At 37.5% G+C, this 12,424-nt stretch overlaps 1 protein-coding gene across 13 annotated transcripts in view; it reads left to right on the forward strand.

Moving 5' to 3' along the window:
- The window catches only part of STAT4 (signal transducer and activator of transcription 4), a 114,031-nt gene that overhangs the window by 64,453 nt on the left and 37,154 nt on the right, over window positions 1-12,424 (forward strand). For 12 of the 13 annotated variants that reach the window (XM_058710975.1, XM_058710994.1, XM_058710984.1 and 9 more), the window contains one exon: window positions 11,506-11,604. In XM_058710975.1, the coding sequence (XP_058566958.1) occupies window positions 11,506-11,604 (99 nt within the window). Of the gene's footprint in view, window positions 1-5,794; window positions 6,184-11,505; window positions 11,605-12,424 lie in introns of those variants that run through there. The other variant, XM_058711004.1, reaches the window with a different exon arrangement.

The raw sequence follows: 12,424 nt of genomic DNA on the forward strand, positions 1-12,424 counted from the left end.
TGTTTTTATAGGTAGAGAATCAAGCCTGCTCTTTAGCTGAGGGAGCCTTTACCTCATTAAGGTTGCCTGCTACAAATACAACTCTGAAAAATGAGATGAGTAAAAGAATTGTCAGGGCCTTGCACTGTTGCCATATCCAGCCAGATCATGCAGGGACACCCAGGGTCCACGGCAGATTACCTCTACCAAAAGCAAGTATAACTGCCTCAGGTATTAAGGCCCCAGTTGTCTCAGGAAGTCATTTAATAATCTTGTAACCAAACACAGGCTCATTTTCTGTTGGTTGGTTTGTTTTCACCATGGCAGCTGTCTTGAGGTATCATGAAGAATGGTTAGTCCTTGAACAGATTTATCAAAGAAACTATTCTAATTTCCAGGGGAAATAAAACAAAATGCAGCTGTGGCTCAAGGGGTTTGGCTAAATAAAGAAGGAATGCATTTTTTTAAAAGGCAGCAATGATTTAGAAAGGTCATCGTTTATTGAATAAAATACACCCAATTTGAAGAGTTTCTTCTCTCTAACTTCCCAGTTCCATGACTTTTCACAAATAATTTAAGCCCTGGGCTTCCTAATATGTGCTTTGCAGGCTATTGTCAGCATTAAAAACAAATTGTATAAAGCACCCTGCATGTAATCGGTATTCAGTAACGCGCATGCTCCATTATTGTTATGTTCAAACATGTAAATAATAAGTGGAGTTTGTTAACATTTACCTTGTGTTCTTCCTGTCATTCTGAATTAAGCAGTTCATTTATCTCTTAATTACAGGGCTGTGAATTACCAAAGAGCATTGAATTTTAGTCATCCTAATGATTTAACTAGCCTCCAACTCTTTCTTCCTCTTTTCACTGAATGACAAAGTTTCAAAGCCAACATTCATCTTCTACAAAAACCTTTGCTGAAACAAAGCAAAGAGAAAGATCTGATATGAAGTATATACGTGTAATCTGTCACTTCTTGTTTTGTTTTAATCATAAAAGTTCCACATGCTTAATTATTTTAAAACTTCTAATACCAAAGAATTGGGGAAAAGTAAAATTTCCATTCCTCCCAATCCCATTTCCCCAAGGAGAACCATTAATGAGAGTGTGATGTGTTCATTCCAGGTTTTATTTCTATGCATAGAAAGTGTAATATTAGTTATTTTCTTCCAAAGATTATATGAATTATGCTGAGGTGAAAGCACTATATTATTACTATTTCTAATTACGAGATTGTGGGTTAATTTTTTTTTTAATTCAAAGCAGCTTTTAGTGTGTTTGTGTGCATGCACAAGTTAGTCCTAAAGAAAAGACAAGGAAGTCCCTCCTGTCTGATGTGTTGAAAGCCCCAAATACATAGTCTTCCTTTTTCTAGGGCTTTATATTCATGTAAATATACTTCCTAGAACATAGCTCGGTCTTCATTGCCTTTATAATAGTTTTTTTGTTCCTTTCTGTGAAACCTATTAATAGGAAGATTTTTATCTTCTGTGACTTGCCATTATGAGCTTTCAGCTCTCCTAACACCCCCAGGAGGTAACAAAGAAAACTCCTTATGTTTACAGAGTGCTTTACAGATTACAGAGCTCTTTCTCAAATGTCTGCCATGCTCCTCACTGTGACTCTGTGATGAGTGGCAAGCATTATTTCCCCAACTAATAGGACAATTAAAGTAATAAAGGTTAAAAGGCGACTTGCCTAAGGTCACACAGCCACCGTCACAAACCCAGTTCCCCTCAGTTTCTTAGAGAGTTCTCAGGCAGCTTCACAGAGTCAATTGTCCAGGATGAGTCGAGCCTTCACAGACATAGAACATAGTTTAGGAAATATACTCAGAGTTTATAGAAGACATACTTGATTCCTTTAAGAAGTGTTTTCTTTTCATTTAAAAGAGTAAGCTAAGACAAGCTATATATACCTGCAGCTAATTTTTAGCTACTGGATTTTAAGATGGATGCATTATTATCAGCATAAATAGAAATAAGGCATTAATCATTTCCATCCATGGAGAATCTGTACCTCACCTCTCTTTCATCAAGAAACTCTTTGTGGTGATTAGAGGATTTAAAGCTAACTAAACAAGGGAGTGCCTGGGTGACTCAGTTGGTTAAGCATCAGACTCTTGATTTCGGCTCAGGTCATGATCTCACAGTTGGGTTCGTGGGATCAAGCCCCGAGTCAGGCTCTGCGCTGACAGCACCAAGCCTGCTTGGGATTCTCTCTCTGCCCTTCCCCCTCTCTCAAAATAAATAAATAAGCTTTAAAAAAATTAAAAAATAAAGCTAACTGAACAGGAGAGGCAAGCCACTCTATTCATTTGCTTTTGTTCATTCCCGGCAAAAGAAATAGCATAAGGATGTGTGAGACCTGTGACTTCAATACGACAATTTAAAAAATAGACTTGATTTTTTTTAGAACAGTCTTAAGTTTACAGAAAAACTGAGTGGAAAGTACAGAGATTTCCCATCTACTCCCTTAGCCTCCCCTCCCCCGTGTCAGTGCGTTTCCCCTGTCGTTAGCAGCTTGCATTCAGTGTGGCACATTCATTACAACTGATGAATCAGTAATACATTACTATTAAAGAAAGTCTATAGTTTATTTTAGGATTCATTCTTTGTGTTCCATAGTTCTGTGAATTTTGATAAACACATAATATCATGTAGCCACCATTACAGTCTCATACAGAAAAGTTTCACCACCCTAAAAATCCTGTGTTCCATCTGTTCTTCATTCCTCCCTCCCTCCCTTCCTACCCCCGCAACACCTAGCAAACACTGATTCTTTTACTGTCTCCATAGTTTTGCCTTACAGTACCTAGCCTTTTTATATTGGCTTATTTCATTTAGCAATGGCTTTAAGTTTTCTCTTTGCATAACTTGATACCTCATTTCATTCTATCACTGAATAATATACTATCGTATAGATGTACCACATTGTGTTTATCCATTCACCTACTGAAAGACGTCTCAGTTGCTTCCAAGTTTTGATAATTTGAATAAAGTTGCTATAAACATTCATATCCTGGCTTTTTAAAAATTTTTTAAAAATGATTTTCTCAATGTTTATTTATTTTTGAGAGAGAGACAGACAGAGTCCGAATAGGGGAGAGGCAGAGAGAGAGAGGGAAACATAAACCTGAAGCAGGCTCCAGGCTCTGAGCTGTCTGCACAGAGCCTGACTCAGCGCTCGAACCCATGAGCCATGAGATCATGACCTGAGCGGAAGTGGGAGGTTTAACTGACTGAGCCACCCAGACACCCCATCGTATCATGGCTTTTGTGTTGTTGTAGACTCTGGGTCTAAAGTTCTCTCTTGTCTAGCAAGAGAGCGGGATGCAGGATTGAAAGCGAGAGATGACTAATGTCTGGGAAAAGACAAGAGCCCTGAATAAGGGTCCTTGCCCCATATTTATTCAGATCAGAAGGCTTACAAACGTGATGGGCATGCACAAAGAGACAAAGAAACTGTGAACATTAACTTGGTGGCATGAAGGAAGAGGAGGGTTTTGAAGACATACAGTGTTTGGGGTTTGGGTCAATACAAAACAAATCTGGGCGCCAGGCAGTTGGGGAGGAATGTTGTTTACAGAGGACATGAGGCAGCACCTCTGTTTATCTTAGCTAGCCTAGGGGATGAGACAGATAGGGAGAGTAACCTCAGGGTTAATAAGGCACCTTTTCTTTTGTTAACCATCTTCGCTCTGGGCTGCTTGCCTGCAGCACAGCTGTCCATAGTCCAATTCACCAATTTACCTAACCTGGCCCTATTCTCCTGTGAAAGTAGCTTTCTGCTACAGTACTAAATTGGGGGTGCTTCCACCCTGAATATCTAATCTTGTTTATTTCATATACCTATGTATTTGGTACCTTTGCACCATTCCTACTTTAGGCCTTTGCCTCTCCCTGTCTATTCTGGGGCTCTTCACCCCCTCTCTATTTTGGGGTGTCTTTGTGCCTCCCTATTCTTGGGGTGCCTTTGCACCCCATATTCTTGGGTGCCAATCTGGTTTACCCAAACTCGGGTGTGAGCATTTTATGGCTTTGTATTTCTTTATGCGTTGTTAACCCATTGGTGTAAGCCCAGGCAATTCCTAATCTTATCCCCCACATTGTGTGAGCCTAAGTTTTTAATTCATTTGGGTAAATAGGAGTATGATTGCTGGATCATATGGTGGGAGTATGTTTAACTTTGTAAGAAGCTACCAAACTATCTTCCAAAGCAGCTGTACCATTTGAAAGTTCCTGTTGTGCCACATCCTCTTCAGTATTTGGTGTGGTCTGTGTTTTGGATTTAACCTTTCCAATAGCTGTGTAGTGGTATCTCATGGTTGTTTTAATTATCCTGGAAGATAATTGCTTTTTAAATCTATTAGAGTGATCCTTCTACATCTTAATCAGCCTTAAGACAACTAAGTCAGCTCTTCAAATTGATTGGGATTTTTCTGCCATAGACATGTTCTTATGATTCTAGTGAGAAAATACTAGGTAGAAGCTATTAAGAAAAATCATGTGCCCAGAACAAAAAGAAGGAAATAGGAAAAGGCTGAAGCTGAGAACATGTTGTCAAGTAGAAACAGGCCACTGTGTTTGGCACTGGTAAGAGGCAAGGATAAAAATGATTTAAGAGCACTATTTGGGATGATAAAAGGGGAAAGAGCTCATTGGCAACCAGAAGTGTGCAGTAGATTGCAGATTGCCAATAAAAGTGTGAATGAAAACATTTGACTCCATAATTGGAGACAACTGCTTCATATCCCAGAGATACCATAAAAGAGGAAATATCAACATTTGAGTGCAGTATGGTTATAGGTAGTTAAAAACAATGAGAAGTCAAAATTTCTCTAATTGAGGTTAGAAGAAGAGCTGGTATAGCAGAACCAAGGGGTGCCCTACCCATATCCCCTTGGGCCCCATCATTTCAGTTCAATCTAGTGGAGTGATAAGTGCTAGCATCTGTATATATACACAGATATATTTTTTTTCTTTTTGCTTCAGGGCTAATGAAGATAAGAGTTGGTGTAAAAATGCTCCAGTTCCCAAAGCCCTTGGGTAGATAGCTCTGTCACCTGCTCTCTCCACTGGTTCCTAACCCATCTTAGCCAATGGCTTGATAACACCTGGTTTACTGGATACCTTTTCTTTGTCTCACTTATCCCCCTCCCATAACTGTTTTTGGGGATCAACTCTCAATTATACATTTTGCACTCAAATTCTTATTGCAGGGTTAGCTTTTGGAGGAACCCAGGCTCAGACAGTTGTTGATTACATGTTTCTTCCGAATCCTACATCCCCTTTCGTTCCTACTGCCTCCCTCTTTCCAGGCTCCCATGAAATTTCCCCCTTTATTTGACCTGAGACTCATTATTTTCATCCTGTAGTTGCCAAGTCATTGACTGCAGCCAGAAAACAATAGCCGATTCTTCTTTCACAATGCAGAGGCAATTAATTAAATGTAGTGTTAACTCTTCCTCATGTGTTTGCATTTTAAAGGGGATCCTTGGAGAAAGAACTCAAAGGAGTGAATGAATGTCTAGTTGTGAAATCTCAGATTCTGTGCCACCTGAATGGAGGAGATTATTTTGAGCAAGACTTCTCATATCCTTTACCTCTGATTGTGGTACTCCTTGGACCATTTGGGAGAAAACAAGCAGATTAACTAGTCACTTTTAAGTGACAAGTCAAAATTAGCAATTAAATGGAAGGGCTGGAGAAGAGGAATTTGAAGGAAAGCCAAAGAATTTGGCATAAAGTAACAAAAAGAATAAAACAGCATATTCATTAATCCTAAAATACCTTTTTTCAGCATTTTAATCTCTGAAATGAAAATGCATCTTATAATCAGTAGCATCTCTTAATTACGGTTGTCAGGTGGCAAACACAATGTCATTGTCATTGCCTGTGATATGAAACTCGGTCATAGCTATTCGCGTTGTTGTCACTTCAGTTGAATTATGTGCACTGTTGGCATAGCATATGTTGAGTTTAATTGCTGCTTAAAGCGTCATCAGTATAATACTGATTTAGGATTGAAACAAATAGCTATCATTTATGCAAAATGGGTTGGGAACAAGTCAGCAGGGTATAAATGTGATATTTGTTAAGCAAATTATTTGTCACTGGATGGATGATCCTAAATTCCATATTTCCATGGAAAGTAACAGTAAAGTGCTTTACAGGATGAACCAAAGGAAGATGCACACAGGTAAAAGAAGTTGTGTTACATTTTGTTTTTGAGATTCGTGCAAAAGAATTGCCTATCATACACAAAGCAACAGTGGGAAGAGAAATTGCCAAATTCCTCACAATAGAGGAATGAAATATCAGTGCAATAGCAAACTAGAGTAAACAAATCATGCATTGCATGGAACGATCTTTAAGGTGCATAGTATCTATTTATCAGAAACTTCCTGCTGATTTGGAACACAATGCACTTAACTTCCACCATGATGCCATTGAGGAAAAAGTTCAATACGTGTTTAATCAAATAGGTAATGCCTGGGATGGGGAATTTGTTTTCTTTGATGAGACTTAAAATTACACTGTCAGTGCAAAAGGGATCAAGAGTATGAGTTTGGATTATGACAAGCAGTGTGTCACTGTAATCTTATACCTGCCAATTGCTGAAGTTACTGCCGTATTTAATTTAATTTAAACAATGTCTAAGAATAAGAACTTCTTCAAAGACATTATTGGGATGGGCATTAAGGAGGGTACTTGTTGTGATGAGCCCTGGGTGTTATAGGTCAGTGATGAACCCCTAAATTCTACTCCTGAAACCACTATACTCTGTATTTAACTAACTTGAATTTAAATAAAATCTTGAAAGAAGGAAGAAAAAGATATTATTGAGTGGACCAAAAAAATATAGATGAAAGTCCAGCTGATAGTGGACTGCTTAGTAGGCTTCTGGAATAGACATCCAGGAACCTACTATATATTCTTGTCCTCAATGATTTTATGGACATGTTTCTGAATAAAGAATAATTCCACCTAAAAGCATAGTGATATGGTTGTTAATAAAGATGGCATGACCAGGCCGCTACAACCCCTCAATGTTTCAGTCAACAAACCATTTAAGGACCATTTGCAGAAGGAATGTGAGTCCTGGTTCTTGTTTGAAGGTTTTCTATTCAGACCTTCTGGTAAGATCAAGAAAGTGCTAGCATCAAAACTTACAGAATGGAGACAGTAGCTGTGCACACTTTAAAGAAATGCTGCATCACCAACATTCCTGATGTCCCAGAGGACATTATTTTATGGAATAATATGAATGCCAATGGGACTAAGTTGAAAAGAGATTCAGAAAATTTGAATTCTAAATATGTGAAGAAGTTTTAGGAATACATTAACCAATTTACTTCACATGTAATACCCTTTTTATATATGCACAGTGCTGATATGTGATTTTAAATATTTATATCTCTATAGAAATAAATCCAGAGTTCTTTCAATAAGGATAAAATAAAATTTCCAAGTGATAAAAAGCATTATGTCATAGTTTATATTTTTGCCTCAAAGCTAAACGCATCATTAAAGTTCAGTTCACAGAAATGGCAGGATTGACTCACTAGTATATAATACGTCTGAATGTGTGTGAGAGAACCCTAGGGAGAACAATCCACAAGATAGATTTTAACATGCCTCTGTCAATAACTGGTTAAATTAATCAGAAAAAAAATCAACAGAGATGCAGAAATCTGAACAAAACAACTGACACACATTGGGCTAATGAGCCTGTGTAAGACATTTGCACTGCATGCAGACTTCACATTCCCCACAAGCTCATACGGGACACTTACAGAAGGTTCATCTGCTGGGCCACAAAGCAAGTCTCAGCAAATTTTAAGTGGTTAAAGTCACTCAGAACATCTACTCAGAATTTTTTAATCTATAAAAAATGAGTGGGGAAAAAAAAAACCCAGAGAGGTAGAAAACCCCTATGTTTGGAAATGAACCAAAACATTTATTTCTAAACAAGACGTAGGATGAAGGTAAAATCCTGATGGAAGTTAAATGATAGAAAAGGGAGAAAAATGTTATCAACATTCACATAAGATATGATTTGTGTATGTAGAAAATCTGAGAGAGTTTACAGATCAATTGCTAGAAATTGTTAAGAGATATTAAAAATACATTATTAGAGGGGTGCCTGGGTGACCAAGTCAGTTAAGTGTCAGACTTAGGCTCAGGTCATGATCTCACGGTTTGTGAGTTTGAGACCCGCGTCTGGTTCTGTGCTGACAGCTCAGAGCTTGGAACCTGCTTCCGATTCTGTGTCTCCCTGTCTCTCTGCCCCTCTCCTGCTCACACTCTGTCTCTCTCTCAAAAATAAATAAACATTAAAAGTTAAAAATAACACACATTATTAGAGTCAATAAGATTTTTGCTAAGTTGCTAGATTCAAAATCAATATATGAAAGTCAAATATATTTCTACATACCAGCAAAAATAATTAGGAAAGAAAGATATAATTTATTCTATTATCAAAAATACCAGTTATATAGAAATAAACCTAACAAAACAATGTGTAGGATCTCCATAGATAATTATAATGCTTAATGGAGAGACATTAAAGAAGACCTAAATAAATGGATTAGAACACAATTATAAAGATGCCAAGCTTCCCAAATGTATCTAAAGATTTAGCAACATTTAAATTCTCAACATGATCATGTGCGTGACTGCAGGCAGACAAGCTGGTTCTAAAATTTATATGGAAATGCAAAGAAACCTATTTTGCTTGACGTCGAAACTTATTATAAAGCTCTAGTAATTAAGATAGCTGGTTGATAAAACAGAGATAGGTAGAATCCTAGATGGAATGGAGTCCAGAAGCAAACCCACCCGCATGTGGACACTTGATGTATGAGACTCAACCCAGCAGAGCACAGTGGAGGAAAGAAGTCAGTAAATATTGTCAGAACTGGGTACCCACATAGAAAAATGTGAAAAGGACCTCTCATTACTAACAAGCTCCAAGAGAATTACAGTGAAAAACAATACGATAAAAAGGTAACAGGGAAAAAAACCTCCATGACTTCAGGTTAGGGAAAAACTTCCTAAGTCATAAAAAGCATTAATCATAAAGGGAAGAACTAATAAGTTTGATTTCACCAAAATAAATACTTCTATTCATTGGCACTTATGAAAGCACAGCCACAGGGCAGAAGATAATGTGCTACCCATATATAAGACAGACACACACCCAACAGCAAATGGGCAGTTTTCTCTCTCTGGCGTTATCTTCCTTCCTTCCTCCCACCAACACAGGGATGTTTTTTATTTTGTTTTGTTTGGGTTGCGTTTGGTTTCGGTTTTGATTGCTTTTCTTTTTTCTTTTTTTTTTAAGGTTCATACACGTGGTAACTGAAAGATGAACAGGAGTACATCATTGATATTTACCAAAATAAAAAGCACTAATTTGGTTTTGAATCTGTAGTGATCAATTTTCCATGAGACATTTTTGTCTCATACAGTTAAGTGAAGGACTAAGTTAGAAAAATGCAGAAGGAAAAGTGAAAAGATAGGCTAGATGAAAACAATGGTGATGCTGTGCTCTCTTTAACTAAGGGAGAAAAATAAACAGTTTAACCTTGTAAGACGTGAGGGGAAGTTGAATCTGAAAGGGAAGGTAAAATAGTTCAAGCAGGAAAGGAAAATGAAAATGTACACAACAGAGCTGAGAAATGTTGAAAGATAGTATCTGAATGATCACGGGAAAGCTCCCATAAGGGTGAGAAAAACAAAGACAAATAATGGTGATTCTCAGGGTCTTAGCAGAACTCCAGATCTTGGGAAGAGTTTTCAAGTTTACATAAATAACAGAGCCTCCAAATGAGCCCTAGAAGAAGAAGCCCTCTATTTTTAAAACCAGAATATTTAAAAATTAAAGGCAAAATGAGAAGGCATTATCTTTCTTGGGAAGTTGAACAGGAGTTATTTGGAAAAAAATCAATAGATGATAGGAAAATTAACAACAGGAGCAAATTTCTAACTAGAGACTGTCTGAAATTGTCAGCATGCAGAAATGGGAAATTTGGTATGTTTGCTAAAGAAATAGAATCATTTTCATTTCTTTACCTTACGGGCTGTTGTCAGTTTATTTTTGTTTTTTTTTTTTTTCTTTTTGAGCTTTCTGATTTAAGAGGGAAGAAAGGTTTTTGCAGGTTGTAGAATATGGAAGAGCAGGAACTCAGAAACTTGGTGTTTACCCTAGGTTTACAAATAAAAGTCCCAACTGATGTGCATCACCTAATAAAGTTATGGCAGCAGTGAAGGTCATAAAAATGTTTACAACCTCATTTCTTTCCTTGAAAGATCCTTTGGTTTATCAATCTGCATAATCTTACTTTTGATTAATCGCCAATTTTCCACTTTATGGGTCGTTATTCTGTTTTGTTTTTTTTTTCTGTTATTGACCTTTTGACCGTTTCGTAGATAATTATCACCTCCTTCAGAGAGGAGGGTGGAGGGAAACTAAATACTTTTCTACATTTATTAAGCATCCTGTTAACCCTGGCTTGGAAAAGTCCTCGTAACAAAGAAGTTTAACACTCCTAAAATAATGGTGTTGTTGCAGATAGTTCTATAAATCAAGACATCTCAGACCCCTGCAGGGCCCTGGCAAGTGAGGTAAATCAGTGCCTGGATTTCTCAGTGGTGGACAATCTGGCACACATTTCCCCCGGAGGGATTACAATATTTGAACTTACACAACATACCTAGCGGCTGAATTAAACCCGCAGACTGCCAGCTGCCAATGTCTGCATAGGTAATAAAAAAGTATATGCTTAGGTGTGATAAAAGTATTACTGCTAAGGGGAGCCTGGGTGGCTCGGTTGGTTAAGCACCCAGCTCTTGGTTTCAGCTCAGGTCATGATGTTGCAACTCGTGAGACAGAGCGCCCTGTTGGGCTCGGTATGGACGGTACAAGAGTGCTCTCCCTCTCTCTGTCTCTTTCTGCCCCTCCCTTGCTCTCACTCTCAAAATAAATAAATATTTTCTCAAAATAAATCTATCTTTCTCAAAATAAATAAATATTTAAAAAACATATTATTGCTGAAATGTGTGATAGTTCCACTCTAGTAAACTCACGGTTATATGCCCGTCGACATGAAAGGCTTGGACCGAAGAATGCTTGAAGCATACCATAAAGTGCAGAGTCAACAAGTGAACAGCTGGGACCACCTGGTTCATAATAATTTACGAAGAAGTAACTCTTTTACCTAAAACTTATCTTACGCATAAAATAAATGGAACCTCCTGAGTGTGTGTTCAGAGCCTTTCCTACAGAAGTGTTCAAGAACTCTTTAATTATTAAAAATGATTTTTGAGGACACAGCAATATGCTACATAGGAGTTTCATTCACAATGTAAGTTGCTGTGGCTTTAGGGCAAATTGTTGAAATAAATCCCAAGTCATTTCCTATATTTAATGAAAGGTTATTTTTGATTTGCAAGTAGTGATGTTTCCTTCCGATGTATACATTTAAGCTTTTATGTTGTTTTTGCTCACTTTTTTCAGGGAAAATTTCATGGAAATCCAATGCATGTAGCTGTGGTCATTTCAAACTGCTTAAGGGAAGAGAGGAGGATATTGGCTGCAGCCAACATGCCCGTTCAGGTAATATTTTCTGAGCTTGTGATCTTGTTATCACCTTGAACTCAATTTTTCTGAAACAGATAAATTCTTATCTTCTTCCCATCCAGCTCCTTCTACCTATGCTAATGGTGCCAACCATCCTTCCGATCACTTGGAATCAAGGTCATAGGATCATTTTTGAGTAGTTCTTTGTCCCTGCCTTCATACTGAGATAATTACCTCGTCCGTCTAGAGTTTGTTTCTGGAAACCTATCTATACATTCTTCTCTGTTTCCATTGGTCACCCTCTGATTCACGATCTTAAAACACCAGTTGGGGAATATAGTTAACTATCTCCTAGTTGAATTCCTAACTACCATTTGGATTTTGCTTCCCTCAGCGTGTTTATCCTTAGGGATTGATGTTGCTCAAAACCTTCTATATCTCCCAATTTCCTACCCCAAAAGTCCAAAACTACTCCACAAGCAAAAACTTTATCTTTTAGAAACTCCACAAATACCTGCTTGTGGATTGTTTCAATGTACTTTGCACCTGCCATTTTTTAGATTCTATTTTATCACCCTATCCTGAATGAATTCAGAGCCCCCAACCAAGACTCATAGAGGAAAGAATGAAGCCCTTGGGAATACTTTTTCAGTTAATCCTTATAAAAAGGAAAGAATATGTAAGTAATCAGTTTTCCAAATGACATCCTCCATAATTTAGTAAATCACACCACTATATTTATTTTTAAAAGCCCAAAAAAAGTATCTTTTTTTGGAACTGTTAAGAATTTTTAGATTTAACTATTGTCAGGTTATGGTTGTTTTGGGAGAAGGATGAAATTTTAACAATTTCTTCT

The sequence above is a fragment of the Neofelis nebulosa genome, chromosome 2 (genome assembly GCF_028018385.1).
Source record: "Neofelis nebulosa isolate mNeoNeb1 chromosome 2, mNeoNeb1.pri, whole genome shotgun sequence".
NCBI classification, from domain to species: domain Eukaryota; kingdom Metazoa; phylum Chordata; class Mammalia; order Carnivora; family Felidae; genus Neofelis; species Neofelis nebulosa.